Consider the following 27873-nt stretch of genomic DNA (forward strand, 5'->3'; position numbering starts at 1 on the left):
TTTTTTAAATTATTGGATAAAAAGACAATTAAACATTTTTAAATGTAAATGAATCTTTTAATTTTTTTGGAATCATTTAGCATTTCTTCTTTTAATAGTCTAATACAAATTTTTCTGTGTATTTGAGATTCTCCTAAGGTGTTTAAATATTTAAACCTAAATTTTCATGTAAACGATATTTCTCTTTAGTTCTATTTTCTGATGTAATGTAATTTGGAAACTTAGCAAGGGACCATCTTTTCTCTCTGTGTTGGACTTCCAGAATAAATGAACTAAAATGGAAAGTTAAGGCTGTTGTAATCAGGAAATCTTAGGGAAATAGGTAACCAGGAATTACTACTTATAAATGGCAATGGGGCACTTACTAAGTCCATTTGCTTGATGTACTTAAAATTCCAGTGTTCTGATCTATCACTAGAGGCCAAGAAGAGTTCAAAACACTAATGACGCCTTTAAAGAAATTCTTCAATGTTTTGTCTATACTGAAAGAGACATTAGCCCCAACATTTACTTAAAAGTTATTGGTTAGACTTATGAAACTTGAAGTAAATTTGAAATGTATTTTAATTAATAGACACAATTTTTCCTATAGATATGGTGACTGCCATCCTGTATTTTTTATTGGCTCATTAGAAGCAGCTTTTCAAGAGGCCTTCTATGTGAAAGCCCGAGATGTAAGTTCAATTTACCTTTTTTAATTAAACAATGCATCCCATAGGTTTACCACCAGGCCTGAGGCAATGCTTAATGTTTTCCTCTTTTTTCAGATTGAAGACTTGATTTTTGGTTCATTTCCCAACCTAATCATCACCAAGATGCCCATTTCAGTCAGAGAGCAGTAGTATGATAGAGTACTACTGGCTCTTGCAGAAGACTCTGTCAAGCTTTGAAATAGGGTTTCCTTCTTTCTTTCTTTTTTTCTTTTTTTAAGGGGGAAAAAGGGGTGGACATGCTTAGAAGGGACCAGGCTATGTACTTGTATTCTTTTTAGTTATGTGATTGACAGTTTCTTGCTAAAGGATTTGTCCTTCAGTCTTTTCCCCAAATGATTCTAATAGTATATATCTAATAACTGTAATATTTTTTCCTAAAAGTCATTTTAGACAACAAAAAGATTTTTCTTTGAATACAGAAATGAGCTTTGTGATCTTAAAATCAAGAAGATTGAAATATGTAACAAATCAGTAGTTATATTTTGAGCAAGAAGATTCTATGCGATTATTCTATGTTGACACTGCAGTCCAGGCCTCAGTTATCTGGCTCTTGCCTACCTGTACAGCTTCAGCTTTTCCCATTTCCTGCCTTACACCTAATTAATGTAGTAGTAGTGTACTATTTGTATTTCCCCATAATCTTACTCTTTTCTAATGGTGCCTTACTGTTAAGAATACCTTTCATCTTGCTCTTTACCTGGTTAGGTAAATACTGTGAATGTTTAATGAATAAAGGAAGAAAGGGAGAAAGGAAGGACTAATGTGTAGATGGAGTTAGAGTAAAAGTTTTAGAATTAGAAATTTTGAGAATAGAGTGCAAGGATGGCTCTGGAATTTCTAGTTTCTACTTATGACGTAAAGAAAAATTCATCTAAAACAACTTTGAAAAATGGAATTCTAAGACAGTAATTAGTGATCAATTTAAATCTGTCATTGACAGCTCAGTGAAGTAGATTAAGAAACATAAACTGTTATTTACCCTAAGAATAGTTGAATAGCCCATGTAAAGTCTGTTTTAACCATCAATTTTTTAACTATTAAAACTATATTAAATGGATTTTATATTTGAAGACATATATTTACAGTAATACAGTGTTATAGTTTCTATACAGGTTTTGGAAGATACTAAAAAGCACGAAGAATACATTCTAATGCAGATTAGCTTTATGATATATGTTCTTTCCATATTTTTATTATATATTTTGTTGAACCCATTTACACATTTAACAAGAAATTGGTCATGTTATAATCCGTTAAAACAGCTTATTTTCACCTTTTAATATTATATGATCATTTCCTTAATTTTATTTTATAATATTTCAACTTTTACTAAAATAATTTTTAATACAGAAAAAGTAAAGGAATAGTACAATAAACACTCAAATCACCTATACCTAGACTTAATAATCACTAAAATTTTACCCCATATTTGCTTCTTTATATACAGGACATCCTAAAGTTTTAATGGAATTTTAAGTCTTATAACTTCAAAAGTTTTAACTGCTACATACTTATAAAGAAGCAGCATTTGAAATTTAGTTATCTACATTATTTATGCTATTAGATTTATGATTTTGATTAATAAATTTTTATGGTAAGTTTTTGTTTCAGTCCCACTTATTGAAAATGGCAAACTTTGGAACAGAAAATAATTTTGAATTTATTATTTTAATTCATAAAAGCAAATATAAAAGAAATCTAAAGTTGCAAATTTTTTTTTAAGTTTTAGCAGTTAAACTTTTGAAATTATTGAAACAAACTGCATAAGTTAGGATACCCTTATATATTCATTATTTTTGCTAAGCCATTTAAAGGTGACATCATAGTTTACCCATAAAAACAGCTGCATACACTTTTCAAAAATAATGATATCTTCCTACAGAATCACAATACCAGTATTGCTTGTAACATAATTAACAATAACTTCCTAACATCGTCTAGTATCCAGTGCATATTCAAACGTCACTGGTTGATTGGGAAACCATGATCCAGTCAAGGATAACAAATTATGTTTGTTAGCTAGATTTCTTATACCCTTTTAAGCAAACACCCTCTTTATTCCCCACCTCCTGTTTTTATGACATTTGCTTTGTGAAGAAATCATTACAAATTGTTCTAAATTCTCGATTTGTGTGATTGTTTCCTTGTGATATTATTTAACTTGTTCCTCTATCTCTGTATTTCCTGAGAAATGGATATTAAGGCTTAAAGTTTTGTTAGATTCAGGTGAATTTCTTTTTTTTGCAAGAATGCTTTTTAAGTAATGCTGAATACTTTATTATAATCAGATTTTTAATGGTTATAGAGTCCATTGTATGGCGATGTTATTGTATTTAAACAATCACTTATTGTTGAACATAAATATGTTTGAAAGAATATTTATAGTTTTTAAATAATCTATTTTTCAATTCATTCCTGGGTATGAATGTATATAGGGTTAATTTGTCTCTGCTTTCCAGCAAGATTGCTAAGCAGTTGGAGTAACCAGAAAATACAAGGGTCTTTTATAACCTAAATATAGCTCCCAAATAGGCATAGTCATCTGTTGAATTCCATTTTAAAAGCTATTAGAAACTTTATAACTTTCAGTAATGATATATTATTTAAATATACAATATATAATAGATGAAAGAACTTTTTACTGAATGTCTTTGTACAGTAAATTGGCATTTGGATTTATTCAGACTGCTGATCCCTAGAGGAACATAAACTCTTAATAATTTGTGGTATTTCTAATGAAACAATTGATTGTTTTTGATGAGTGAATTAGTATTTTAACAACTGAAAGTCATTGGTTCATGTAATTAAATGTGTTGTTTTATATTAGATTGATGTCAAAATCCATTGACTTCTTTGGACTCCTAAACTATCTTTATCTTTTTCTGCTTGTCCAGGGTTTTTTCCTTTCTTCATTTCTCTTTTCCAAGTTGAAGATCAATAGCAGTTTATGTATCATTTATTACATTGCTCTAAACTTAAGATTTATCTGCATAGTGGATAAGTTATTTAAAATTAAATCTGAGAAGAAACATTTATTTTAGTCATCAACCAAATTATATACATATTCTTTTAAAATTAAAAACAATTGTCTAGAAAGTATAGAAATAGTACTACTGCTTTAGGTTTAATGGTGTACTATGGCTTGTGAAGCTTTTTCCTATGCATACATACCTCATTTCAACCCCACAACAAACCAGTGAGATAGGGATACATAATATCAGTATTCCAATTGTAGAGATGAGGAAGCTCAGAAAAGCTACATTACTTAACCAAAGGCAAATCAAGGGTAAGCAGTAGAGGCCAAGTAAAAGTGCAGATGTTCTTTTGATTGAACATATAAAAGTGTATTTTATACTATACCATCTTACTTTGAGAAGCTTTTCAGTGCTAACTGCTAAACTACTGTATTCAGTTATCAAACTCATCTCTTCTTTCAGACTGCACATTTGAAAGTTAAAAGAAATTGTTTTTGATATTTTTTTAAAAACTTCTGAACGAATCATTTTTAAGAAAAGAGTTTTCCTATTATGTTCAAACATTTTAAGACAAGTTTGACCGATACTGTGGGATTGTTACTAAATTTCTTTCATCTTAAACATCACATGTTTAATTTAAACTGTGGGAGACACATTAATTTTACCAGGGCAACAGATGAGCCTTGAGCACCAGCAATCTTCACTTGAAGTGAGAAATTGAGTTCGAAGAGTAAATAAAAACAAGATTGAAGGTTTAAATCCTCTGCTAGGCTTTTTGAACTTATATACTCATTAAATGTTTATTGGAGTGGTGGGATTACAAAGGATTTGGGGAGCTTCATCAACTGGTATATAGTTAATCACTAAGTAAAACACTACATTTGATAAAGTGTTTCTCACGATACACATTCAATCCATCTTAATGAAAACTGCTTCAAACTGATTTCATTTGAGAGCACTTGGTGAGGGTACTCACATTCTTTCTGCCTTTTTCATGAGAAATTTACAATATTGTTCAAAGCAGAGCTCCAACTGCAGTGAAACAGGTATTCTAAGTTCTTGTGTTTAAGTATATTGTGGAAAGTTGTGACTTCTGATAATGGATTAATCGGTTTTATGATCTCTTCTTTGCCCTTAACTGTTAGGGATGTTGATTGAATTGAAGGCCATAAATATTTATTGTATGCCTGTTTAAGGACCTGTCCTTAACGTGTCCTGTCCTTGACGTGTCCACAGTCTAGTAGGGAAGAGGTATGCTAAGTCACTTCAGTCATGTCCGACTCTTTGCAACCCTATGGACTATAGCCTTCCAGGCTCCTCTGTACTTGGGATTCTCCAGGCAAGAATACTGGAGTGGGTTGCCATGCCCTCCTCCAGGGGACCTTCTTGACCCAGGGATTGAACCTGCATCTCTTATATATCTCCAGCATTGGAGGCAGGTTATTTACCACTAGCACCACCTGGGAAGCCCTAGTAAGGAAGATAAAACAATATATAAATAGATCTGTAAAATGCTATAAATGTAAAATGCTATAGGAGCAAAGAGGAGAGGTACTTCATCGACCTTAGAAGTTCAGGGAGATTTCTAGAGGAGGTACTTCTGACCTAAATCTTGTAAGATAAATAAAACAGGCAAATAGAATTCTAAACAGAAAGAAGGTCATAAGGAAATACCAGAAGATTGTAATTGAGGGTGGAAGTTGCTCAGTCGTGTCCGTCTGCTTGTGACCCCATGGACTGTAGCCCAACAGGGTCCTTTGTTTGTGGAATCCTTCAGGCAAGAATACTGGAGTTGGGTTGTCGTTCCTTTGTCCAGGGGATCTTCCTGACCCAGGGATCGAACTTGGGTCTTCTGCATTGCAGGTGGATTCTTTACCATCTGAGTTACCAGGGAAGGTACAACCAAAAAAATAAGACAGAGAGCGAAACAATGCAAGACAGAGAGTTGGATTGCCTGGTATGATGAGGCTAAGAACATCAACAGGAGCATAGAGGGGTCTGTGATGCTCTAGCATTACCTGGTGTTTAAAAAATTTGTTGAATGAAGCTTACATTTTATCTATAGATAAGGAAGAGTCAGTGGTTTGCCTCCTTAATTACAGTTGCAGAAGTTACCACCAGCCACACCCATGATTCCCTGGGACTTTTTCCCCTAAAGAAATTTCTTTCTCAGTTCTGCTGTCCCTGAGATCTCTTCACAACAAAAAGCCCCCCAGAGAATGATTAGACATTTGTAAGTGACTAAAAATCAACAGCAGTAAAAATCCCAGTGCCAGGGCTTATGTCCCAGGTGAAAGATTGTTCCTTTCCCAGCCGCCCTTTGGGAGACTGGGCTTTGATAGCAGTAATCTTGTTATACTTCGTTAGATCTTCACTTCAGACCCAGTGCTGTTTCCAAATATTACACATAAATTAAGGAAACCAGTGCTTTAATTCTTGATTTCCCACTTAGTAACTCTGTGTTCCCAAACAAGTAATGAGCCTGTTTCTAATCTAGAAAAAAGAAGGGTTGATGATAATATGTATTTACTTTATATGGTTGTTTTGAGGATTAAGTGGGATCTCCTCATAAATGCTTCCCTGATAGCTCAGTTGGTAAAGAATCTGCCTGCAATGTAGGAGACCCTGGTTCGATTCCTGGGTTGGGAAGATCCACTGGGGAAGGGAAAGGCTACCCACCCTAGTATTCTTCTGACCTGGAGAATTCCATGGACTGTATAGTCCATGGGTCGCAGAAAATAGATACACAACAAGCAATAAAGTTTACTGTATAGCATAGGAAACTATAGTCAGTATCTTATAATGACCTGCAATGGAAAATAATCTGAAAAATACCAAAACTGATTTTTTTATGCAGTACATGAGTAAAAAAATAATAAAAAAAAACTGTTCTTAACTTTAAGAACAGTTCCATAAAGGAATTTTGAGAACCCATTTGAGCATTTATAGCTCTAAAATGAATGCTTTGCTCTAACAGTACTTTGTTCATTATCAGGTTTTATTTCACTCATTTTAAAAATTGGCCCATTTTAAAGTAGTGCTGGACAAGGAAATGACAACCCACTCCAGAATTCTTGTTTGGAGAATCCCATGGACAGAGGAGCCTGACAGGCTACAGTCCATGGGGTTGCAGATTCGCACACGACTGAGCAGCTAAGCAACAAGGTAGTGCTGTTTCTACTTCCTCAAGTTAAGAACCTAAATACCATCCCTGGTCAGTGTTTTTTAAAAAGAAATAAGCACTAATCAAATCTGAAGCCAGAACTGCAATTGATAAGTTTCTAGCACTCTCTCATCCAGAAAAATCAGCCAAACAGACCAATTTGTGCTTTGGAAAATATGCAGTTTGTTCATCATGTCTTTGTTTTCTTTTCAATTTAAATTCCTTAAAGGCAGACAGTGTCTTTAGAGTAATTTTTTATGACAGCTAGGATAGCATCTGGCACATGTATGAGATAAGAACTATGATGCTAGTATAATTTTTGAAGTATGTTTTCATATAAATGAAATGTTTGTTAAAAGAAAAGAATACAGATACATTTAAAGTAGCAAATTAAGTTACCTCATAATCCTAAACCTGAAAATAAGCACTTTTAAATGTGGTTTAAAAAAGAAAAGTCTCCAAACATATACATCAGTAAAAATGTTGCTGGGTTTTATAGAAGTGCAGCCATACGAAATATGCTATTCTGTAATTAGATATTTCCACTAAACAGTATATAGTTAGCTTATCTAGAATTGGCCTCTAATTCTCTGAGTTATCAGATCTACCTAATTAAAATTGTAAAAATCTTTAATGTTTATAATAAAATTATTTTTTAAATTAGTTAAAATTAGTTTTAAGATATGCTGCTGTGTGAAGCATTCTTCTCAATTTATTGCTGTTCACCATTTTTTGAGAGCCATATAACCATATTCAAAAAGCTGTGTAGGTAAAATTTATTAAAATATGAAAAGCAAGGCTGATTTTTATTAGTGGGCTTTAGTCATATTTGTATCATTTCTCTTAAGGAGCCCTCCCTGTCCCTAGAAAGTATCTGTTACTCATACTACCTATTAGTAAAGGATAAAAAGCTAAATTGCATCTCTTAAGTATTCCATTCGTAAATTTAAGAAGTTTGTTCCATATCTAATCTTAAACATTTTCATTTAAATATAAAGAGGATTTCCATGTTGAAACCCCAGTCTACTTCTCTATTTCAGTCTGATTTCTCTTTCTACCGTAGAAAGAGAAATAATGGGAATTCTTATATTTAATTCTGAGCCCCCATTTACTTGCCATGTGCTATTAAAATTAGGTTACTCAATCTCTCTGAGCATCAACTTAAAAATTTGTATTATAGTGCATACCTCACAAGGTTAACAAGAAATTAATATAAGTAAAACATCTTCAAAATGTTTGTGAAACGTCTTTAAGATTGTTTGTTTTAGTAGATGGACATTGAATAAATCAGGCAAATTTGGATTTGAACCTGGAACCTGAAACTGACTATATAAGCCAATATTTTCTCTGAAATGGAGATTAAAGTACCTTGGCAATTAACCCACCTTGGAATAATGAATCCTTACCTTCACAGTAACCAAGTTATTCAGATGCACATACTAGGGAAGATGAATTGGCCTACATAATTGGTACATGTAAAGGAGCAGTAAGAAATCAGACTGAAATAGAGAAGTAGACTGGGGTTTCAACATGGAAATCCGTGAATACCAGCTAAAGACTATTGTTATTGTGAGGTAGTAGTTAGCTTTTGAAAGTGCTGAAGAAGAGGGTGACACTGTCAAAGAAATAAGTATTGTGGTGGCAGTTTGTATCAATAGAATGGATGGAAAGGGAAAAATTGGTGGCAGAGACTGAGCAACTGTGTATGTTTGTATATGTGTAATTGTGGAGTATCAGGCAATGATTAGAAAATCATAGTACAATAATAGCACAGTGTAGTTTACAAACTTTTTGACTCCTGCGTTTCACAGCCTCTTAGCTTTTGTATACCTTTTTATACATGTGTATCTTCTAGTATCCTGTTTCTCCCACACCCTTCTTGGAGTGCCTAACAAAACAGAGAATAATACTGCTTTTGTCATAGACCTACACTAATGTGTTCTGACCTTTCTTTCCTCTGAAGCATTTCAATAGAATCTGTTGGTTTTATATTTGCCTTGTCATTTACAGTCTTTTATAAATAACTATATTAAGAAAATCAAAGTATCTCTGATGTTAAGCAGGGCCTGCCTAGTATCTTTATTAGAAGTATTGGGAACTTAATTTCTCTAGCATATACACTTATGAAGAACAGGAAGCCCCATCAAGAACTCTAAAGATCAATTAAAAGAGGACAGTGACCCAGCAGGGGCAAGCAATATAAGTAAATATTTCACAGAAAAGAAAAGTAAAAACAGTTTGCTGTAACAGCCAATCAATTGAGCTTCCAGTTTATTTTTTTAACAGTTATTTATTTATTTCTGACTGTTAGTTCTTAGTTTCAGCACACTGTTCAGCTCTTAGTTTCAGCACACTGGCTGTCTAGTTATGGTTCGTGGGTTTAGTCACCCTACGGCTTGTGGGATCTTAATTCCCTGACCAGGAGTCAAACCTGTGTCCCCAGCATTGGAAGGCAGATTCATAACCGCTGGACCACCAGGGAAGTCCCAGGCTTCCAATTTCCTTATTCATAAGAACTTTAGACACATGTTTATCTTTCTCAAAGATATTTTATGACCTGAGTAATACAGTTTGAACAATGCAAACTGATAAAGCTCTGTACCCAGTGAACACTTGTTACATTATTTTACAAAGAGAGTTTAATTTTGCTTTAGGCTTTTTGGTTTGTTTGTTTGTTTGTTTAACTTATAACTTTCACATGAGCAATCTCCCAGTGTGAGACTCAAAGACATCTCAGACATATATTGTGTCTTCAAGAGTGCCATTCCAACATCTGCTTTAGGAAGTAAGAGGGAAAAGATACCATCCTAGCATCTCTTCATCTTCACTAGGTGGCTATTTTCTTTTGGAACTTCTCTAGTTGGTTGCTATCAGTTGGTCCCTGAACTCAGTTTTAGGAGCAAAAAAAAAAAAAGACAGAGTGTCACAATTCGCTCCAAAATCAGTCTGCACTCTGATTCTTTACTCTTCAAAATTACTAGCTTGGAGTCCTTTGAATACATCAGGCCATTGACATCACAGGGCCTTTTCCACTCTTCATTTCCTTTTTTCCACTATCCTTTTCCACTTCCTTTTTTCCACTATCACCTAAAGTTAAATTTCAGCTCAAATATCACCTTCATAAAGAAGCAGCCTGTCTGTTGTTCATGCCTAGACCCAAGGACCCCTTCTATATAGTAGTCATGTCACCACTCCCATCTAAGAGTGTTGGACTTCCAAAGCTATGTGTCACCCAAGGCACAGAAAAGAGAAATAGCTTTCCCAACGTCACAGAGCTGGGAGGTGGCACAGCAGGAATTTGTTTCCAGACAATGTAGCTTCATGTTGCTGTGCCAAAGTTCTTACTATGTGCTTGAGTCTTGGTTGAATGCTGGCTGGATCTATGAATAGCCATATATAGGAACAAGATTGTGGAAGTGGGCAGTGAACTGGATGAACTAATTAGAACTGGCCGTGAACTAATTAGAGCCTATATTTAAAACAATAAATAAGATAGCTGCAAAGGTCATTTTGAGGTACTGGAGAAATTTGAATATGGACTCTGTATTAGATAATTGTACAATATTAAGTTGTAAATATTGTAAACAATATTAAATGTCTTAGATGTGAGTAAAGAAATAATGATTGTGTAAGGGAATATCCTTATTTCTTAGGAGACAGACACTAAAGTAGAGTGGCAGTGTCATGATATGTGCAGCTTTAAATGTTTCAGGGACAGAAACATGAAAAGAATGATTGAGCAAATATGGCAAAATGTTAATAATTGATCAATCTAGGTAAAATATAAAAGAGTGTTTCCTGTTGTATCATTTTATCAGTGGCTTGTATCAGTAAACCACCCCCAGACTTAAAAGAAGAGTGATGATTCTGACTATTATGGCGATGATATAAAAGGAGAAGGGAAACTGAAAATAGAGAAATAAAATTGGGTCCCAATTTACACAAAGATAATTATTTTTATTTTAATTCTTATACTGAAAAAGCTATGAAATACCATTTCTAGAAATTATTTGTCATATCAACTTTAAAATCATTGAACACACAAATTATGGATATTCTGGTACCTAAAAAGAAACTAGACAACTTTCTTTTCAGTCCATCAGCAAATATTTTATGAGTGTCTGCTCTGTGCCTGGCTTATTTTGAGACATAGACAGCTCATTTCTTCCAGCCCTAATGTTCTGTAGTTCGGTGATGCTGAGTGTCTAAATACAATAGCTACTGTAGCTCAGGGCCAGGTCACATTGGTTGCTGTCACCCTGGCATTTTCTAAGGGTCAACTTAGTACCTTAGCACCTGGATTTGAATATGAAGATTAGTGAAGCCCTGAAATTGCGGACACAATTAAGCATTCCAAACACTAGTAGGAAGAATGAAGAAGCTGTATTTTTATGGCTATAATTTATCTTGAAATGGCCTTTAAATTCTTTATTTTGCATGGATATTTTCAGAATCTTGAACCTAAACGGCTGCATTTTATTCGGGACCTATTATGGGCCACACATTGTAAATAGGTATTTTACCTACTATATCCACAATCTTTACATCTTGCCCCCATAATCACACAGCTGTTAAGTGGCAAAACTGGATTTAGCACAGTTTTTTCTGTTACTTTAATGTTTGGAGGCTTTCCTTTAACTGTGTTACCAAAACCTAGATCACAAAGAGGGAGTCTGAGGAGAATATAGCTAGGCTGCTTGCCTTTTTCCTCAACCAGACTTAGACTTTCTCTGCCAAATTAGAAAGGACAAATAAAATGTACGTTCTTTAAATGCCCTGATCTTATTGCTTCTCATATAACACTGCAATTAAATTTTTGCTTTTCGCATTTGCCATCCCCTCCAGACCCCCAGCTTTTAGAGAGCAAGGGAACTTTGTTTTATTCATCTTTATATTCTCAATGCCTAACACATAGGCACTCTGTAAATGTTGTTGAACTGAATTATTAATGGGCCAAAGGGAAAAATGGTTATAGTAATGGAAAACAAAACATTTTCCTATGCTTTTTCTATGTGCTAAATGCCCTTTCTTCACAAAAGCAGTTTTCTGATATGCTCAACCCAGTTCTCACTGTTTTGGCCTGTGTTTAGTTGAGTCAATAAAGTAATCAGAAATCTGAGTCTAGGGGGGTTTCATTTAGGTGCCTATAGTTTAATCAGAGATTTAGGTAACCAAAATTTAGTAGCATTTTCATATTATTAAGTCTTAACATTTTACCTATTTTTACTGTCATTATAGCAAAAGAAAAAAAATTCGTTGAAAGTTGAAAGCGTTATTATGTTTGGGAGAAAAGATTATTTTAAGATTTTTCAGTTTTTCTTTTGAAAGCTACTATGGGAATACCCCCAACCTGAAGATCCTTCTCTGATACTCTTTGTATCATCTCCTTTCTCACAGTTTAGAGCTTAAAGTAAGATTTTTTTTTTAAGTGTGTTTTCCTGGCATCTCATGTTTAACAGTGTCAGGGGTTTGTGTCCGTGGAACGAAAACTGTTTCTCCAGAGCCTTTTTTCTCTCAGCTTCCAGTGAAAAGAGGGGCGAGGCGAGCCAGTCGCTTACCACAAAGCAGTGCCACCACAAAGGAAAGATTAAGGGTTTAGAGAGAGGTCAATGTGGGTTTTTCTCTAACTAAACACTTTCCTAAAGTTTCCTTGTGGAAAAATAATGAAGTCATCTTAGAGTTTTTAAAGAATTTTTATTTCTTTTTCACCGTCTGCATTCGCTTGTCTTCTCAGCATGGATGTTTAATCTTCCTAGGCTTTGTGAATTGGTCCAAATGAATAAGTGGTGAGCTGTCTCTCTAGGAGCTAGAGGCTTATTCTAAGGGCCTAATCACTGAGTAAACACATCTTTGCCCTCCCTCTCACAACTGCGATATAATAGTCGAGATTCTAGCACAGTAACCTGGATATTGCAGGGACCAATGCTTTGAAATGCAGAATGGTTGATCCTCCAAAACAGACAGTGCCTGATCTTCGCCTGCCTCTTTCTTCTTTTTTTAAATTAAATATTGCCAAAGAGATGCTTTTTATTGCTTGATATTGTGCATTAGTGCCCTGGATTTCCAAGTTTAGTTTCAGTCAACACGGTCGGCTGCACTTATAGGGAACTCTCCATGTTGGGTTTCTTAGTAGCCTCTTCAGTATATGTGTGTTTGTTTTGGAAGAGCATTCAAATTAAATCAGTGATATAGCAATGTAAATTGCTAATCTCTTTCCCAAAGTCTAAATGTTCCATTGCCGTGTTCTTGAGAGAAATAAGCATTTTAAAGATTTAGCCATTGCTATTGTTTGGTTAAAAATATGCTGATTCAGAAATGGATGACTCTCTTGTTCCCAGCGTCTCTTTAAATGTAGTTGCTGAGATACAGTCAAGCAGAATTAGAGGTTGACATCTCTCTGTCTGTTGGGCTAGAGAGCTTCTATGAAGAGGACTTGTTAGTGCTGCCGGGTTCACATTCCCACCCTTAAAGCAGGAGACTTCTAGATGCGTTTACTAAGAGTGATTTGGCTACCATTTGGTGTCTTTTTTGCCAGAGGGCTGTCGTTGATACATACCAGCATTCCTGTTTCTTTCCTCAAATATGCTGAGACCTGTGCTAACTTAGGGGTGCAAAGAAGACCGAAAGAGATCCTGTCCTTACCCTTAAGAGACTTTGCTTAGAGGGGAAACATGTTAACAATTATAACAGAAGAGATAGAGGCCCAAAAAGGAAGCACGTGACACTGCCTTGGAGAATCAGGGAAGGCTTCATAGAGGCATTTACTTTGAGCCTTAAAGATTGAGTAGGAATCTTCCAGATAAATATCTCTCCCACAATGTATCTGATTACAGACTTCCTAGATACTAGCTACTATTATATGCAGGTGTCAACATAGATGAAAAAACCCTAAACCTTTCTTGTTCGATGTTTCATCACTACTGCTTCCTGCTGAGCCTGAGACAAAGAATATTTTAACAAATACTTGTTGAATGAATAAATTGACACCTGGAAGCAGCTACTGTTGGAGCTACTTATACTCAGGAGTTCTGCTCTTATTCACATTACATGCTGTCTCTGAGGCTCCAAAAGTACTGATGTGTGAGCATCTGGTGCCTTAATACTCTACAAGCTCTCTAAGCCTGGAGTGTAGTGTAGTTGGGTTCTTTGCTACTTCTGTAGTACCAAAGAAAGAACACTAGGCTTGGAGTCAGTTAGTCTGGATTCCAATCCCAGATAAAATACTTACTTATTAGTTTTGAAATTTAGGATAAGTCAGGTTTCTAAAGCTCAGTTTCCTCATAGGTTAATAAAGTTAAGAATACTATTTTACAGGTTTATTCTAGGGATTAAAGTAGATAATGGGTGTGTAACTAACACACTCATTTTGGAAGCATCTACTTCTGGCTATCCTCATCTAGTACAAAATTTTCCTTTGAAGAAAAATAATGATTATTATTAGTATTAGGATTGTTTATCAACATAATTCCAAGCATCAGATGTTCATCAGCATGAACCCTTCTTCTGTGAATGGGTTAAATAAATAAAAACCCTGGGTTATAATAAAAACCATTCTTTTGTTCATCTTACTACACAGCAGTTTTTTTTTTCCATCATCACATTCTTTTTCAATATGAGGGGAAAGACTCTAAGCTTCCTTGAAATTGTCCTTCACCAGAATTTCACAGATTAGTTTGTGTATTTATCATAATATTTTACCTTTCCATTTCCTGGTAACTGGCTGTTCTTAAACTCAGCTCTTCTATAGGGTAGCACCAGAAAATTAGTTAAGGACAATTTAGGTTCTTTAACAACCATTGTTGTGGTTAAAGCTGACATTTGCAAATTATATTGCTCAATATCAGTTATTTTATTGATTATCTAGCTATGACAGAGGGTACATTTAAAAGAGCAAATGTCATTTCCTGAAAGCAAATTTTATCAGGCAAAAAGGAAAGAATAATTTTCTATATGAGAAACTACATTGGATATTTTCTGAAATATAAACTAGAAAGAACTCATGTGAAGTAAACATTTTTCTATCATCCTTTCAAATAGCAAGTAGATATCAATCACATGTTCTGAAGTAAGGACTTTGACATGGGAAAACATTAAGGACTTTGAAATTATCTGTGGAGCTAAAACAAAGTTATTTCAGACTTTTTTCTTTCAAGTAGAAGAGACTCTTCAGTGTTCAGGTTAAAAACATAAAAAATATGTAAGAGGAGATTTTGGCATTCAATCTTAATCGGTATTTTTTTCTCTATATTGTTGAATAGCTCAGAATTAATTTTTCCTTTACTTATAAAGTATGTACTAAATATGAAGAATTGTAATTACATTTCCTTTAAAGAAAATGCAATCCTATTTTGATTCATGCTTGAGATAGGCTTGCACATGTTAACAGGAATCTGTGACAGCAGTCTGTAAGACAGAGTATAATCATCCGAAGCAAAATGTATTCATATTAGTAGATGCTTTAGGAGCTCCAGGTGTCAGATACTCTTAGGGAATAACATTTAATTTTTATCTTTGTTGTTTGTATTGACTGATTGTGCCTTTCAAAATTCAAGAAAGGTTACATTAGTGGATATTTTAATTCATCAATCTTTTCTCCTCTTTTCAGAGAAAGCTTCTTGCTATCTACCTCCACCATGATGAAAGTGTATTAACCAACGTGTTCTGCTCACAAATGCTTTGTGCTGAATCTATTGTCTCTTATCTGAGTCAAAATTTTATAACCTGGGCTTGGGATCTGACAAAGGATGCCAACAGAGCAAGGTAATACTGTTGTTCATAAGGTATAAGTTGGGCTTTTATTTTTTTTTAAGTCATCATTGTATTTGATTTATCATCATAAACATTTTCATCCTCAGCTTTTCTATTATTACATTTAATTAGATAAAAACTGTTTGTTGTAGTTAATATATGCAGTTATTTACAATTGTGAAAAAATACTTTAACTAATAAAAGATTTCTTAAATTCAGGAATAACCCAAAAACCAAAACCAAAATACATTGTTCTTGTCTTTTTTCAATAATAAAATATGTTTCTTTGTACTGTATTTTCTAATGTTCTAATATGTTGTTGAACATTAAAATCTGTCTCTAATAATATTCAGGAAATACAAGGAAAATCTAATGTATAATCCTACTAGTAAGTTTACTTTCTTAATAATTGCAGTGATGAAGGCAGGACATTCTGGACCACTCCAGTGGAGCTGGTAATAGCTTAACTCTAGCATATGCTAATTGATGTAATCGCTTTATTGCACACATTCTTTTGCACACAGCCAGCAATACATCCATATTCTCAGTAGGAAAAAAAAATTCCCTTTCCTAGCTGTCAGGATAAATTTACTTTGTTTGTTAATCATAATATCTGTAAGTAATGAATAATTCTTCATATTTTGCCTATTTGAGTTTACCATCTGAAATATATTTCATCGTGTTTAATTACACATGTGGCCATAACATCCTGTGATGCAACTTTGGGTGGTGTTAACACAATCATAATCACAGCCTGCTGGTTTATGAACATGGAAATTAAATTAATTCATTTCAAGGCAATCCTATTGTAGTTACATGATTTAAATGACTGTAGAACAATTGGAAATCATCTGATTTGTCTTTTTCTTATTTTATGGCTCACTGAATTTTTGCTCATCATTCAGACTTTGTTTTATGTAATATGAATCTGAAAAGAAAGATGATTCTTCCCTTAAAAGTGAAGCAAAAGAATGTTGAAGCAATTTCTTCATCTAATACTTCATTTCTTTAAGTAAATGGTTAGGAATTTTCATAGGATGACTTTGTTCTGCCTTGGAAATATTCCCTGTTATACATAAATAAAGAACCTTTAGCACCTGTATTTGTTTAAATTAAATCAGGTTATTATTCACACTCAGTTAAAGGTGATGAAAAGCAGTGCCAAAAACAGATAAAAATGCAGCATCGAAGGTCTTTCATGAGGCAAAATACATAGACTGGAGACTTGGCTAAATCTTTTGCCATTCACTGGCAGTAAGGAATCTCCTCCTTTCCTTTTATCCACAACTTGATGGAGAAGGAAACACTATTTCTAAACCATCTGTAGTGGCTAAGTTCAGCAGGCTACCTGCTGTTATTTTGTTCTATCCTCCATTTAATTCCTTAGTTCCTTTTATTTTACAATGACAAAAAATTGCAGTGTAGTTTCTTTTGAAAAGCAGTGTTTGAGGGGTTTTTTTATGACTGGCAATCAACAGCCATGTAATTGCTTTGTTATGTTTTACTAAAGAAGTCTGTTAAGTAGCACAACTTTGATACACTAGTAATAAGAGTTTGCAGGTTACAGAGACACCTGTGGTGACCAAAGCGACAGAAGCTGCTTATTAGAAAGAGCCAGTACAGCTGTGTCCTATTAACTCCTTATGACACTTTTTTGAAACACAAAATAAAGGCCTTGTTTAAGGCTTTAGAGCTCTTAAGGAGTTGCAAGACCAACTATGAGGTATGATAGGATATTTCAATTTACATTTATGTGGCATCTCATTATTAAGTTACTGTTATGAAAATAAAAAGAAATTATATTAAACAGTAAATAGAAACATCTAGGAATTTAATAAACATAGGAACAAGAAACAAGGCAATGGGGAGAAAACATAATTTCTGGGATTTAAAATATTTGGCATCCTTACTCAAATTCTATCCATATTACAAATTAAATACTATTTTAAGGTATTACATTTATCTCTATAAAGTAATAAGTAAAATTATGTTGCTACTGTTTGCGTACAGCTGCTCATTTTTACAGTTAAGGCCTATGGTAAAATTCACATTCTACAAACACAAGATGAAAATTTGCTGAAATGGAATGTTCTTCCATTCCATACTTCCATACTTTTACTCCAAAAGAGTAAAAGTAGATTTCCTTTTGATATACAAAATTATAAGAGAATTACTTAGGCTGATGTTTTACCCCCAAAAGAGTTTGGCTTTAGCCACAATTTTCTTACCATTTACCATAGATTCATCTAAATAAAAGTATCTAATTGAGTTTCCATCTCTGTGATGTCTATAAGCTGTTTAGTCTGGATGCTTCCTTAGTGGTTTTATGAGACTGTCCTCTGATATGATAGCTGGGGACATTGATGCCCAAGACAGGAAAGGACTTGCCAAACTATTTTATTTTTGCTTAAGAAATACATGGATTAAACCTACAGAAACCTTAGTCCTCCATAGTTTACTGTGAATCTCTTCTGTTTTAAGTGAAGGATATTGAACTAAGTGAATGGTTAAGTTACAAGAATATGAATGTGAATTGATATTATAAGTTAGATATCCTGGTTTTGCTAACAATCCAGAATGCCTGATTTCATTAACAAACTAGAATAAATAAGAAACAGATTTCTATAGAATGTCACAGGTATACACCACTGAAGATATAGATGGTTTGGATTTCCCCCTTCCAAAATGATTCTAGTAACTTTCTAAGCTGAATACTTAAGTTAACCAATCTATATCTGTATAATGAATTAGAATAACTTCTAGATTGATCGTGGAACAGTCCAAATATTAACTAAAACATCAGACTTTAACAGTAGTGATTACTTGCCTCTTTTCTCCCTCACTAAATCATGATCTTCTGGAAGGACTTATTTTATTTGTCTCATTAAACAAAGCACTTTACAAAATTCTGGGGAAGAAACTCAATAAGAATTTGACAAATTGAATGTATTCATTTAATTCCACTTAAGAATGTTGCTTATAATTTCAGTATTGTATATCTAAATGGAAGTGTCTTTCTTAGAAAATTCTATATAGTGTTACTGGCTGCCAGGTATAGTTGCATTTCAGAGCCATTTTTTCTTAAAGCAGTAGGCAGAAAGCCCTTGTTAGTCTTGAAAGGTGCTAGAGGATATAATTTCCCAGATATCCAGTAAAACAATGATCCTGATAAAAACAGTAGGATATAACTGTAAAGAAAAAGCTAAAACCAAATAGATAATAGTAAACAAAGAGATCTTGTAATTCAATGGAAGTGGCTAAAATATCTTCAGAAAGGTATATATTGCTCCGTGTTTATTCATTTATTAAACATTTATTGCTTCCCTGGTGGCTCAGATGTTTTAAAGGATCTGCCAGCAGTGCAGGAGACCCAGGTTCAATCCTGAGTCAGAAAGATTCCCTGGAGAAGGAAATGGCTATACGCTACAGTCCAGGGGGTCACAAAGAGTCTAACAAGACTGAGCGATTAACACTTTCACTTTTCAAACATTTACTGAATGTTTAATATGAACCAGGATCAGTGATATGCACTGGGGATGAAAAGTTGGAAAAGATACAGTGCTAATGCTTAAAACACTCATAGTCTAGTAAGTAAGACTGACATAAGAGCTAATATGTAATATGAAATACCTACAGGATGCCTTGGGAGTATAGATGAAATTCATACTGAGTCACTCTACCTGAGTGAGCAAGGGAAGGACTTGAAAGAGATGGCACACAGAAGGTGATAATAGATTTTCACTCTTTCTCTTCAGAGATTTTTTAATATTAGCAGCATTCTTACTTTACTGAGTTGCTATTCTTACAAAAGGATATTGGTACTTTAAACTTCATAATTAGCTATCTGAATTATGAAGGAGAGAAAAAATAGGAGTTGGCCAGCTAATGTAATCCAGTGTGATCTGAACCAAATTGAACATTAAGGCCAACCAATCAGGATAGACAGATCTCAAGAAGTTGTTTTGTCAATAATTCATGCTGGTATTGGCATCTGCTTATAGACAGACAGTGGAGCAGAGATCTGGAACCCTTTGGACTTGTAACATGTATAAAACCATGGTAGATTTAACTAATAAACATAAACAACAAAAATATTTTTAGCATAATATAGTGAGTGGATGGTCTATGAGAGAATAATTTCTTGAAATTCAGAACACATATCACTTCTAGGAAGCCTTGCGTCTACTCCCATTCTTCCCTTGCCTCAGTCTCGGTAAAAATGCACATTCTGTATACTGCCATAGTATCACTGTACTAACTTGTACTGATGGCATTCATTATATGGAATGTTTATTATCTATCTCCCTGTTAGGTTGTCAGCTTCCCAAGGGAGCTATGTCTGTAATGTCAATGCATTAAAGTACCTTTTAAAATATGTGTTTTATTGATAGATTAAACCAATAATCTCTAATAGGATTTTTGAAACATAATGAATAAGAGAGATGAGCTTGGATAGTGGAAATATCATCGGAGATGCTACCATATCCCTCTAATTGTATGATTTTCCCCAACAGCCGTTAATAGGAATAATAAAGCAAAAGCCTTCAAAAGTCTTCTCCTTAGAGAATGCACTAAAAACAGCTGGAAGGGATACCTCATCATCTGCTAACATTAGTACCCTAGGCTGTTGTGGCCTCAGCTCGAGTGCCCCCGGCACCTGCTGGCCATCTGGAAAGAGGATTGAATTCTAACCAAGATGAGTTTATCCATTGGTTCCAAAGTTTCTCCCCCAGACTCACCAAGTCTCTGTGATACCTCTAAAGCGATTGGTCTCTCAAATTGGGCCATTTGGGATGGTACTCTGAACCTTCTGCTTTGGTGGTGGCATTGATTAAATAATGCCCATTGTATATGTAAGAATGGTGGACTTGCCTCATGGTACGGTATGTCAAGAGGCTAGACAAAGGTCCATCTGGGCACCATCATAATTAAATATACATAGAGCTATATAAAAAGCTCTATTAGAGCTATTTGGGACTGGGTAGTGGGAATATTGACACGTGAGTGCCCTTGGTGTTGAACTACAGGTTCTTGACTAAAGTTGTTTCATCAGGGAAAGCCATGTAATATGTGTGGCACAATAAACCACCCACATTAACCAGTAATAAGTAAGTTAATGGGTATCACTTGTTCTGAATAGGCCCATGTGGCTAATGTCTTAGTATATCCAGTATAGATATTGCTTTAGATTATCTCATTCTGGAAAATTTAAACATTGAATTTGACCAGGATAGTGCAAACTGGGTCATCAGCAATGTATGAGTGCTGAAGAATGAGCTGCTTATATGTAAGTTCCTGAGATGAAAATGTTTGTCACATCAGTGTACATGCCACGAAGTGTTAAATTAGGCATTGTACACTATTTCTAAGTGGTGTTCAGAATAGCTGCAGATAGAACCCTAGGAATTACTGACAGAGCCTGGGTTACACAGGTTACGTGTAACATATGTAGCATTACACAGTTAGTACCCGTGTTCACAGACAATTCTATTGCCTATCAATGTTAGCTTTTGAACTTAATGCCTTGGGTGCAGTATAATAGGTCACTATAGACTTACACTGCTGTGCTGACAGGTACTTGTTAGCCTTGATATTCAAGTAATAGTTTTCCACATTACTTAATCTTTGGCAAGAGTTAATTGGCTTAAATCTCTTATTATCAGTAGGTTGTCTGCCTGCTCTTTCCATCTCAGTAATTAGCCATATCACAGTGGCTTACCCTTAATTCCAAACTACTTGCTGGTTCATGCCTGGCTGAAGCTAGCTGACCATGTTACTCTAACCCTATGCTTCCATTTAATCCAGCAAATATAGCCCAGGTGTGGTGTCTCCTTGGGAGACACAAGGAGTGTTAATTTCCAGCTGCTTCCCTACGAGCAGATATAGATTCTGCAAAGTAGCTGATAAAAACAGATGGACATGTTATGGTCAGAGTATTAAGACTTCCAGAGTGCCTTCATGCCAGATTTCCATATAATTTTCCCCAAACTCCTTTATTTCCTTTATGACACATTTTCCTTCCAAATCCTTATAAAGGAAATGTATTGCCATCCTAAACATCCCAGGTCAAGGCTTAATTAATGCTTTAAAATAAAGGTTCCAAAACACCAGGAGAGTTTGTCATTTTCTCCCTGGTTTGTTTTGTGAAGAGGGAGGAGAGAAGGTGAGGAGGAACCCCTCCTGTTCCATGATTACATCCTACCCACTCATTTTCTCCTTTTCTCCTCTGCTTTTGATTTTTAGTGGCGGTCTTAACAGAATGTCAAGATCAATTTGCAGCATGGTTTAACTCAAGGTTTGCATTCTGCCAGCAGCAATTGTCCCTGCAAACAATGCTGTGTGTTCTTGTAACTTCAGAAGCTTTTAGAAGGATCATGGCAAGGGCAGCATCTAATGACTTTATTAGTGTAGGGTTTCAAAATGGGCTCAGTAATTGTTCATATCTCTTCGTCAGCAAGTCATAATTACTGCTCAGCATTGTCCAAGGGTACACTTGTAAATAGTTTCCTAATAGTACTGAAAGGAAGGAAAAGAGGGAGAGGATAAAAGGTGATGGCCTCTTTCAATAGAAAAGAAGCCAGTCTGTATATAGATGATGGCTAAACTGTTTGCAATACATTTTTTACTCTTTTTAAAATAGACAATTATCCTTTTAAAAGTGTTCTTTGATATAACTTTACCACTTTACAACTTTTTGAACTCTGATTTGGATACTTCCCACGCCACTACCTAGTACTGCAGTCATAACTGTCTGGAGGTGCATGCATTGTATCTGAATCAAGCATTTGTGTAAAAACAATTTTACTTCCTTGACATTCATCTATTAACAATTAATACTATTCAAGAAATATGTGTTTAACTCAGATACAGTTGTGTGTTTTCACAGTCTACATGAAGACTGTTACAAAAGAACAATGCAGGGTGATACTGCTGACATGGCAGTCCAAAAGCTCACTTAAGTTTTTATCAAATCCCATTTTCCTCATGCACTAGACTTTTCTTATTACTCTATTGGCGTTTTCCTTGATCTTTCTCCTGAACTCTGTGCTTTGAGTATTGTAGGGATCTTGATTTTGAGAGTCATAGAATTAAAAGAATTGTTGCATTCTCAATATATATAAAGTTTGAGCTTCATACCAAGCCTTCACCCCTTTGTGCTGTATTGCCAAATTCATACCTCTTGTGTGACTCCCATGTATAGTTTTGTGCAAATATTCACTTCCAATGGCTAGTTATCTTTGTATTTTAGGAAATTCAGGTTCAAATAAATATGACTACCAGAGATACTCGATTCAATTTATATATATAGATTACTAAACATGAGTTATCTAATGAAACAAATTAAAAAACGATGACATTCCCCCAAATAAAATATTTTTAAAGTAATTTACCCCCTCATATCATTTGCTTTTCTTCTTTCCTGAAATTGATAAGAGCTCAAGAGATTTTTCTTAATTGCTTCATCAGTATTGATAATTTCTATATTAGTGGTTGTTTCTGAAGAATTTTTGCTAATCATGTCATCTATGCCATTTGTAGCATATTTCTCTCTTTCATAAATGCTGATAGTAAAATGCTGAGAGAAACTATAAAAGAAACATATTAGGTCAGTCATGTAAAACCACCTATGGAAACTGATTCCTTTGATACTTTTCCAATATTTGCCTTTCAGTCTACATAGATGGTCAAAAGTGGTTTGGGTGCCAAATAATCTTAGTAATTGAATCTGCCAAACCTGCCACCAAAAATTGAAAGAGGAAATAACTATTTGTCTGGAGTTGAGGGATCAGGTGAACTCCTATTTCATGGATTTTTAGGTAGTTTTTTAGGGAATAGGTTTGGTATCCTTTACTTCAGCATACGTTTGTATCTTTGTACTTGGTTGGTTGCATTATCATAATAGAGAAAAGTATCAATTTTATATGTTTACAAATAAAGTTAACTATAATGGTTTTTAAACAGCCATCTGTTAATTTATCTGTTGTTGACTGATTCAGCCTGTAGCCACAACAATTTTTAAAATCCTCCTAATAAGTTGTCACCTTTCATGTATCTTTCCTTTCCTCAGTATGTGATCAGCACCAAGAAAGTCCTCTTTAACATACTTCTCGACAGATCTCAACTAAGGAAAGAATGAGGCAAGTTTATATGAACAGTAAAGAGACTATGACTTTGATGTCTCAATCTGAGAAATTATGTTTCCCAGTCCCAGTATCAAATAAGGTATTGGAGGTTTTGAACTGTTCTCAGATAAGTTACTTAATTAACAACCACAGCAACAAAAATTTATTATTTGGATATTATGAAAGCTATATAACTCTTATTTATTAGTTCTTAAAGCAAAACCTATTCACATTTAAATATGTTAGCTGTTATTCTTAAAAGACTGATTTTCAATACAACTGTTTCCTCACTGTTTATGCAGACAGTCATACATAAATCATAAAATGTAGGTAAATTAAGACTAAGACTCAGTTAGTCTGGGATTATGAAGAATATGGGGTTATTAGGCAGGTGGTATAATATTTGTAGCTTGCTTTTTCTTCTGTGAAAATGTGGGGGACCTGACCCTATTTGAACTTTTTACCTCTAAAATTCTATGACCTTCTGATGATGTGAACACACAGTTTTCAATAGAAAAATGAGAGGTAAGCAAGATTTCATTTTAAAAATGAATGTTAATAAAGTTTGTAAGTAGATTGTAGCGTATTGCCCTTACCAACTTGTGATCCAATCAGAGTGACCTTAGTGGGGTCTAGCCGGAGAAGGCAATGGCAACCCACTCCAGTACTCTTGCCTAGAGAATCCCATGGACAGAGGAGCCTGGTAGGCTGTGGTCCATGGGGTCGCTAAGAGTCGGACACAACTGAGCGACTTCACTTTCACTTTCATGCATTGGAGAAGGAAATGGCAACCCACTCCAGTGTTCTTGCCTGGAGAATCCCAGGGACAGAGGAGCCTGTTGGGCTGACGTCTGTGGGGTTGCACATGACTGATGTGATTTAGCAGCAGCAGCAGCAGCTAAGGAAACCACGGCCATTTTCCACCTCTTTTACCAATAAAGGCATCTTCCTTATTCTTAGAACTGTCATTCAAATACTGACAGAGAGTCAGTAGCTAAGATCAAGACTATCAATACTGCTTTAAAACACACACACACAGCAATTGCAATCATTAATTAAGCCCCAACTGTGTGTCAGATGCTGTATGTGTTGTTCAGTCACTCTGGTCGTGTCTGACTCTTTTCGACCCCATGGACCATCTCCCGAAGCTTGCTCAAATTCATGTCCATCGAGTTGGTGATGCCATCCAGCCATCTCATCCTGTGTTGTCCCCTTCTCCTCCTGCCTTCAATCTTTCCCACCATCAGGGTCCTTTCTAATGAGTCAGCTCTTCGCATCAGGTGGCCAAAGGATTGGCACTTCGGCTTCAGCATCAGTCCTTCCAATGAATATTTAAGATTGATTTCCTTTAGGATTGACTGGTTTGATCTCTTTGCAGTCCAAGGGACTCTCAAGAGTCTTCTCTAACACCACTATATATAAGCTCATTTAATCCTCACTCTATATATACATTACCCCACTTAACCATAGTTCTGTAAGGTCAATGGTAAAGTCCAATTTCACATGTTAGAAAGCTATTTTGACTCAGATTCAGTAACTTACTCAAGGTCACATAAATGGTTGTACCAGATATAAATCCTCTAGATCTACCTGCACTTTTCTGCTACATACTTCTTGTCCCTTGACCTTGTCAGCTGGTTTATTATCAACAAACTACAAAAACTGTGCATAGACCTGTGGGAGTTATAAGAGAAGTGTAAGACGGGGATCTTTTGCTTAGGGAACAAATAAACACCAAATTCACCAAATCTTAAAGAGTTGGGGGTTAGAAACATTCTTAGTTAATATCCAGTTTGCAACTGTGCAGGCATTTTCCCCTATGTTATGTCTAACTGATATTACTACAGTCTCTACATAAAGAATCTGCCTGTAATGTGGGAGACCCGGGTTTGATTCCTGGGTTGGGAAGATTCCCTGGTGGAGGAAATGGCAACCCTCTCCACTATTCTTGCCTGGAGAATTCCATGGACAGAGGAGCCTGCTACTGCTGCTGCTGCTAAGTCGCTTCAGTCATGTCTGACTCTGTGCAACCCCATAGACGGCAGCCTACCAGGCTCCCCCGTCCCTGGGATTCTCCAGGCAAGAACACTGGAGTGGGTTGCCATTTCCTTCTCCAATGCATGAAGGTGAAAAGAGAAAGTGAAGTCGCTCAGTCGTGTCTGACTCTTAGCGACCCCATGGACTGCAGCCTTCCAGGCTCCCCTGCCCATGGGATTTTCCAGGCAAGAGTACTGGAGTGGGGTGCCATTGCCTTGGTGGGCCCCAAATAAGTTAGCAAAGAATCAGACATGACTGAGTTACTAACATTTTCACTTTCACTTTGCTGCATGAATCCTGCTGGTGGCTCAGAGGTTAAAGCGTCTGCCTGCAGTGCGGGAGACCTGGGTTCAATCCCTGGGTTGGGAAGATCCCCTGGAGAAGGAAATGGCAACCCACTCCAGTATTCTTGCCTGGAGAATCCCATGGATGGAGGAGCCTGGTAGGCTACAGTCCATGGGGTCGCAAGGAGTCGGACTCGACTGAGCGACTTCACTTTTCACTTTCACATGAATCCTGCTAGGGACAGAGAGATGAAAGCTTCAAAAGATTTTGAGTGGCAGAAGTTTTTGCAATAGTACTTCTTCCCATAGAGAACTTCTGCAACTTGCTCTCTTTGGGTTCTAGTTTTGGCCTTGGAATTACCTGAAATAAGACTAGCTTCTTTTCTGCATTGTAGTCTTTTATTTGTTTAATCCTAACTGTCTTGTTTGCCTTTCCAACCAAGTATATTTATTTCTTCCATTGTTCCTCATATGATAGGGTGTCTAGACCTAGCCCATTCTAAAGGGACCCAGAATCGAGCATAATACTTCAGTGGAAATTTGTTTGATGCCGTTCTCAGTTGTAGTCTATAACTTTATTAATGGCTTTTATTGAACTGAAGAAGTCAACTAAAATCCCCTAGCAGTTTTTCAGGTATTGGGTGGTCCAGAAGGGACTGGGTCTGAGTTGTTATTGATATTAAACCAGATTTCTACCATTCTCTACTAATGCAATTGATTGGCAAGATCTTTTGAAGCTTGTGTTCTATTAACTCTCCGAAATTTTATCACTCGTAAACAATACCTGAACTTCTTCTTGTCAGCATTCCTGTTATCATTCTTGATAATTCTCTCAATTCCTAGACTTGTCCAACTAGAGAAAAATTTTTTTCTTCTCTTTGTTTACCATACTTAGATCTGGTCATCAATAGAAACTGTATCACCTTATATATTTTTATTTCAAACATCTGGCTCTGATGAACACGTCCTATTTCACTTACCTCAAGTGTCACCAGTGCTAAATTTGTTTCGTTTTGTTTTTATCTCATCATGCCCTTCAATCTATTGACCCCCACCACCTGACCTCATCCACCCTTTCCTGTGTCCAGTCTTCATTTCCTTCCGTGTCCTATTTAAATTTCAAGGTTCATCATTATCACTTCTTTGTAATACTTGAAACTCCTTCATCTCTGTCTTCCTCCATTGCATTCAGTTTGTTGACCCAAATTATTCACCTTCTCTATGCCCATGCCTTGCAGTTGAACACTGCTGGAGACAATCACACTAACTGATTTTTTAAAAAATAAGCACAAGCAAGGTTTTGTACATAAGCATTGAATTCAGTTCTGAATTCAGTTCTGGCAGCTAAAGGAGAAAGAGGAAATGTGCTAGGCATATCCTCACTCTTTCATCTATCCATCCAATGTATATTTATGTGCCAGGTACTTAGAGTTTATGATTTACCATTTAAATTTTTCATTGTCTGATAAAAGGTAGTCTAATCGTTTGTGTCAAAATTTCCTGGCACTGAATTCAAAGAAGAATTTTGTTGCATGATTTGCAATTTGAGAAACATTAGGAAATATAATAATAAAATATAATAATTATTTTCTACTATCATAGAAAGATGAATCACTTTAAATAGATGTTTCTTATATCAATCCCCTGTAAAAACAGAGGGCTTTGTATTAAATCTTTTTTCAGACATGATAATTCTTTAGGTGAATACGGCCCTGAAATACTCCTTTTCATGATCTAACTCATAACAGGCATAGAGCTTAAAAAAAGCCTTGTAAACCTGGCCATTCAACTTTCTGTCAAACATCAGCTGTCTCAAATGAGCCTTTGTCG

The 27873-nt window shown here is 35.4% G+C and overlaps 1 protein-coding gene across 1 annotated transcript in view; it reads left to right on the forward strand.

The window, feature by feature from the left end:
• The window catches only part of FAF1 (Fas associated factor 1), a 505390-nt gene that overhangs the window by 357074 nt on the left and 120443 nt on the right, over window positions 1-27873 (forward strand). The window contains exons 12-13 of the mRNA XM_055585945.1: window positions 593-674; window positions 15457-15611. Of these exons, the coding sequence (XP_055441920.1) occupies window positions 593-674; window positions 15457-15611 (237 nt within the window). The remainder of the gene's footprint in view (window positions 1-592; window positions 675-15456; window positions 15612-27873) is intronic.

This window comes from Bubalus kerabau, chromosome 6, assembly GCF_029407905.1.
Source record: "Bubalus kerabau isolate K-KA32 ecotype Philippines breed swamp buffalo chromosome 6, PCC_UOA_SB_1v2, whole genome shotgun sequence".
Taxonomy (NCBI): Eukaryota; Metazoa; Chordata; class Mammalia; order Artiodactyla; family Bovidae; genus Bubalus; species Bubalus kerabau.